The sequence below is a fragment of the Juglans microcarpa x Juglans regia genome, chromosome 4S (assembly GCF_004785595.1).
Source record: "Juglans microcarpa x Juglans regia isolate MS1-56 chromosome 4S, Jm3101_v1.0, whole genome shotgun sequence".
Lineage (NCBI taxonomy): Eukaryota > Viridiplantae > Streptophyta > Magnoliopsida > Fagales > Juglandaceae > Juglans > Juglans microcarpa x Juglans regia.
Window position 1 is genome coordinate 20,543,880 of NC_054601.1, and position 5,808 is coordinate 20,549,687.

A 5,808-nucleotide genomic window follows, 5' to 3' on the forward strand; every position below is an offset into this window, starting at 1 on the left:
GCAATCCAGAAACGGGTGGAGAAGTGCGCTTAGTAATGTGCAGATAATGTGTAAAGATTACCCTTCCAACATCTGCTCGTTAGGACACGGTTGGTCTCTTGCTCCTTAACAACAAAACCAATACCATAAAATTCACAGTTATACGGATAATCATTGATAAGTTGCCCAATAGATAACAAATTTTTTGCAAGTGCTGGCAGTAAAAGAGCATCACGTAACTTAATTCTAATGTTACAATTATTTATGTACGTATCACCAACATGAGTAATAGCGTGAGAACTGCCGTCTCCAATAATAACAGCATCAGTACCAAAATAGTGGTGTAAATTTTCAAACATACCTGGATTACCTATCATGTGAGCAGACGCTCCAGTGTCTGCAATCCATTCATTATCAAGAGAAAAAATTTCCAACATCATCACTACTGGGTCTTGAGGAATATCATCAGGTTGAAACGAGTGATTAAATCGATTCCAGCACTTAAGAGCAACATGACCATTTTTCCACAGATTTGACAGGTATCTGGTGGGTCACGGCCTTACTATTGTTGGGCTCACGTGTAAAAGAGGAGTTTGAAGAGCCCATGGTTTGAGAGCCCACATTTGGAGAGTCTCTAGTTGATTGAGTGGTGGGATGACCCCATGACCCCGAGAGGAGAATCCTCTCTACTGCGAACGACCACCACCTCCACGGTGATCCTTATAGGGCGGCGCATTTGTTCGATGACCATAGAAAGCGAAAGAATTGTTAGATTCATGGAGAGAGGTGCAGATTTCATACCCATGGAGAAGAGGAAGAATCTCGGCATAAGTGGGCATGGGAGGTTTCAGCATTGAGGTGGTGAAGGGTTCGTAACAGGCACCGAGGCTGTTCAACAGGGAGAAAACTTCCATCTTGTTTGCAACGGGCCATCCGATCGAAGCTAAGCTGTCATACAAGCCTTTGAAGGTTCAAAAGTTATCTACAAGAGGCGTCGTGGGCTCATTCTTGAGATATGTCAATTGTTGAGTGAGATGAAACTCTCACTCCTGAGAGTCATGGGCATACGCCACCTTGAGTGCCACCCAAACTTGGTGGGCAGAATACAAACCCATGATGAGGCCAAGTGCCTCTTCCGAGAGGTTGCCAATAATCCACCTCTGTAAAAGTCTATCAGACTTGTGCCACTGGAGGTAGGACTCTGTTTGTGTTTTGTTCAAAGTTGATGATTCATCAGGAGGGATCTCAAATTTTGGAGGGGCAGAGTCTGCTTGTAGCAGATGGTGGACTAGATCTTGGCTCTCAGTCAAGGCTAGTATTTGTTCACGCCAAAGTGGGTAGTTACTGTTGGAGAGACGTAGGGTCACAAAATTTCCTACATTCAAGGCAATGGTGGTCATGGAGGAAGACTCTATTCACTCACACGGTCTTTGATACCATAAAGACAATATGCACACAAAGTGTTTGTAAAAAACTTTAATAATCGTGAGTATCTGAGAGTCTTCTAGTTATCTATTTTATAGTAAAGTACAATATTACAAGATGTATATTACCGTTAGAAACATTGATTTATACATGGAAAATGTAAATGCAGGGATATGAATATTGAACCAAAAAGGGAATTGCCTAGCTGTTGCATGTAATGGACTTTCCTTTGAGAATTTGGGTAGCTATTACATGAGATGGTAAGTCCTCTTATTGTGTGGATTCTATAGCCGTTGCATGTGCTTCACTTGATAATTCTTGTGATTGTATGGTTTGAGTTGATTGTTGACTATTGTTAATAGGGAGCACACCAGACTCATCCTCATCTTCAATGTCCAACAATTCTTTGATGTTATGCCCCATCCTCTGCCTTTGTTATTGGGTGGGTTATTCTCATACGTGGGTGGGCTTCGTTTCTTTCTAGGGAAATGGGCCCGAGCCTGAAGTCGGTCCAGCTTGAAATTTTGATGCATCATGAGCCCAGTGTCAATCTCAGCCTTTTGAGTTAGCGGTACCGATGCTGCAAGTCTTCCAGCATAAATAGTTAAAAATACGGCCTCTACCGGGCCACCCGAAGCTTCCTCTCTCTGTCTCTCTCTCTATCTATCGAACACACACGTACACACAATTTCCGATCAATTTCCCGAACTCTCTCGTAAATTCGTAATCGAATCCTTGGAAAGATGACTACATTCAGCGGGGACGAAACAGCTCCGTTCTTCGGCTTCCTCGGCGCTGCGGCTGCCCTCGTTTTCTCTTGTAAGCCCAAACCCTTACTCTCCGTTTGGACCGTAAAATATCTCTTTTTCTCGGCAACCGAACAGATAAACTATATAAAAGTACAAGCATGCCTTTATCTAATTATCTTCCTTTCAACCTCTATAATTGCATTACGAATTTTGGTTTCCATTGTTTTGTTTTAAGGTATGGGTGCCGCATATGGCACTGCAAAGAGCGGTGTGGGCGTGGCGTCGATGGGAGTGATGCGGCCCGAGCTTGTGATGAAATCCATCGTGCCCGTTGTTATGGCCGGTGTGTTAGGTATCTACGGTTTGATCATTGCGGTTATTATCAGTACGGGGATTAACCCGAAGGCCAAATCTTATTACCTTTTCGACGGGTATGCCCACCTCTCTTCCGGTCTCGCTTGTGGTCTTGCTGGCCTTTCCGCTGGTATGGCTATCGGTATCGTTGGCGATGCCGGTGTGAGGTACTCTCTCTCTCTCTCTCTCTCTCTCTATATGTATATAATATCATTGTTTGTCTGATATTGGCTGGAATGGAATGTGAGTGGATAAATTGACTTGGGAAATGATATTCCCACCGAGGGGACCCACCGACAAAAGCCACCGACTGTAGTAGTCACAAGTGCAATTGATCAATATTAACTTAATTTGTAAATCTATAGGTTTTAGAGTTAAGGTGGTGTTCCGACGTCATATATAACAAGGTCTTGGGTTCATCTCCATTATTTAGTTGATAAGAATACATATGGTGATAAATGAAGTTGTTCTCTATTTATGCACAGGGTCTGTTTCCCATTGGCTATTATGAATTAGATTCTTGATAAAGGCATTGTAACAACTCATTGCTAGCATAAATTAAGAATCTCAAATTTGAATTTGCAAATTTTAGGAATAGGACACCAGAATCTAAATTCTGTTTTGTATTTATTTTGGTTCATTTGTATGATATCCTGTCATTGATCAGTTAAACTGTTTAGGAAACAGTTTTCTTTTACATGAATCTTTGGGATAATTTTTGTTTAAAAAACTTCATATAGATGTCTTTATGGTGCTTTAATAGAGATTAGAGATTTTTCTAAGAGTAATGCTACATGTACTTACAACTTTACTTACAAGACTGATTTTATTAGTTTTCTTTTGAATTTCAAATTTCATAATCTTTAGCATATCAATAGCTGACAAGTGGATAATTAAGTTTTTAGTAAGTTTTTCTTAAGTACACTTGGCATTTATCTTTTTCAAATGCTGGTTGGAGATGCATAAGTTCTTTTTGGCAATATGATTTACAAATTCTTATAATCCTACAGAAATGAGCGTACCCTACAACCAAGCTGCCAGAGTGCCTTTTGTTTTTTTGGTTGCTTTTAAGTTTCAAAAGCCTGGGCTACATGAAAACTACTTTCTACATTGGCGATTTATTCTGTTTTAGTTTTTCCTTTGATGGAATTTGATTGTATTTTGCAGAGCGAATGCACAACAGCCAAAGCTTTTTGTTGGAATGATTCTTATTCTCATATTTGCTGAGGCCTTGGCATTGTATGGCCTCATTGTTGGGATCATTCTTTCTTCCCGAGCTGGCCAATCGAGAGCAGATTAGAGAAAGGTTTTCTGCAAGTGGCTGGTTTTGGTGTTGCATATGTGACTTCAGGTCCGTGATGCATACAAAGTGTGCAGTGTTGTGTCAACTTATTCATTTTCGACGTGATCTTTTAATTATGTTATCAAGAGTTTCTGCGCTAATTTGGAGCCAAGTTTTCGTTGGAATAAAAAGCTTGTGAAGCTGCTGCTTTAGCTGTTGTTGTATTTTAGATTATAGTTCAAATTAGTCTAAAAACCTTCTTTGTAGCAAAACGCTCCTAAACATTTTATTTTATCTTTCTGATTTTAATTAATGTACCTGAAGTCATTTTTCTAGAACATTGTAGTTATGACTGTTTGCGTGTGTGTGCGTGTGCGTGCCTGCTTATGCGAATGTGTGCATGATCGAGATTTCTTTATTGCTACTATTTTTTGCTTGCTGGGGCGATCTTGATGGAGCCCTCTTATACTAGGTTCATCCAAGCAATTGAAAATGTGAGGGATTGTGTGCGCGTGGTCTTTAAGTTGGAAGATTGTGATGTACCATGCTCTCTTATGATCTGGATGTTTGGAGTATCCTGCTCTTGGTCCTTCATTTAGGAATTCCATAAGGCATTTGGGTATTGGTTTTCTCTTTGTTTATCTGTTAAGATTACTTTGCTGCTCGACTTTTTATCTCGGGTATCCGGTGTTCATATAAAAAAAAAAAAAAAAAAAAAAATGCGATTACTTTTCTGTTCACTCAGATGGTTGTACACTTTTATGTTTTCTGGTATGATTTGGAGTCTATTGATTATTTCATTTTTTGGATGAAGAACTTGTTGATTAGGCAACATGTTGCTGGAAATAGACAATCCAGATCCCTCTGGTTATAAATACTTACTTTGTATGATGAAACATATGGAATGTATTGATACTTGATGTTTTCATCAGGAAAGGGTGGGATGGTTGGGAGAAGTTATGCTAGGGCTATAAATAGGCTGTTTGAGTAGACTCGAAGTCGACTCAATTCGATTAATAAATAGACTGTTTTTGAACAAAATAATTAGACTCAATTATTAAAATATATAAAAGTTCGTGAACATGCTTGTATTGTATAAAGTTCAGCTGGACTTGTTAAATCGCTCATATGGTAAGACACGCATATATTAATTAATATATAAAAATACATCATATTATATATGTAAATAGTTCACAATATATATGGCAGATGTAGTGGTGATGAATACTTTTGTACGTATATAATTCACTATTTTATGAGCATAATTATATAAATATATTGAAATCTTATACAAGTATATTTGATTAAAGTTGGATAAGAGCTACTGTGAGTAAGAATATCAGTTGTTTTATTTTTATTTTTTTAATTTAATATTTGTTTTAATAAAAATGCTAAACGAGCCGAGTGCTAACACCTACAAATGTTCAATTAGAGTCTGAGCGAGCTTGAGCTTTATTTTAAAATAATCGAGCCAAATTAACGTGACATACTTCTACACCCTCTGTATCATTGGTGTGTAAAAATATGGGCTTGCAAAATATGGACAATGTATCGAAGCCATAATTAAGATCGGGGGTCGGGATTGATTCTTCCATCCCTCTTGGTCTATTGTGCAAATTCACGCATTAATAGTTGACGATGTCTGTAAGATCGATTTCTTACTCTTAACCTCGAAAAAGTGGTCTAGGAGAATTCCATAGCTCACAAGATTGTCTCAAGGAGCGAGATAAGTTTTCCCTATCAAATAAACTATTTTCTTGTTATTTTTTTTATTCCATTAATACTTTTCTACAAAAAGAAGGAAAATAATAGGAGTGTGTGCAGACATACACTATACTTGCAGGCCACACGTGATGTTAAAAAGAGAGAGAGAGAGAGAGAGAGAGAGAGATTAAACTAGTGGAGTGCATGGCATGCACTATGCATGTGATAGATGCACTATGCATGCCATGCACAATGTGCGTAACAGGTGACGGCGTGTGCACCCATGTTTTTTTATTGTGCAGATCGCAGGACCTG

General features: G+C 38.7%; 1 protein-coding gene across 1 annotated transcript; it reads left to right on the top strand.

The window, feature by feature from the left end:
- Positions 1-2,012: 2,012 nt before the first annotated feature.
- On the top strand, positions 2,013-4,124 carry LOC121262501 (V-type proton ATPase subunit c1-like). Its single transcript, XM_041164996.1, has 3 exons — positions 2,013-2,223; positions 2,389-2,674; positions 3,675-4,124. Exons 1-3 carry the CDS (start codon positions 2,148-2,150, stop codon positions 3,805-3,807), a joined length of 495 nt encoding a protein of 164 aa, XP_041020930.1. The 5' UTR covers positions 2,013-2,147; the 3' UTR covers positions 3,808-4,124.
- The last annotated feature ends 1,684 nt before the right edge of the window (positions 4,125-5,808 follow it).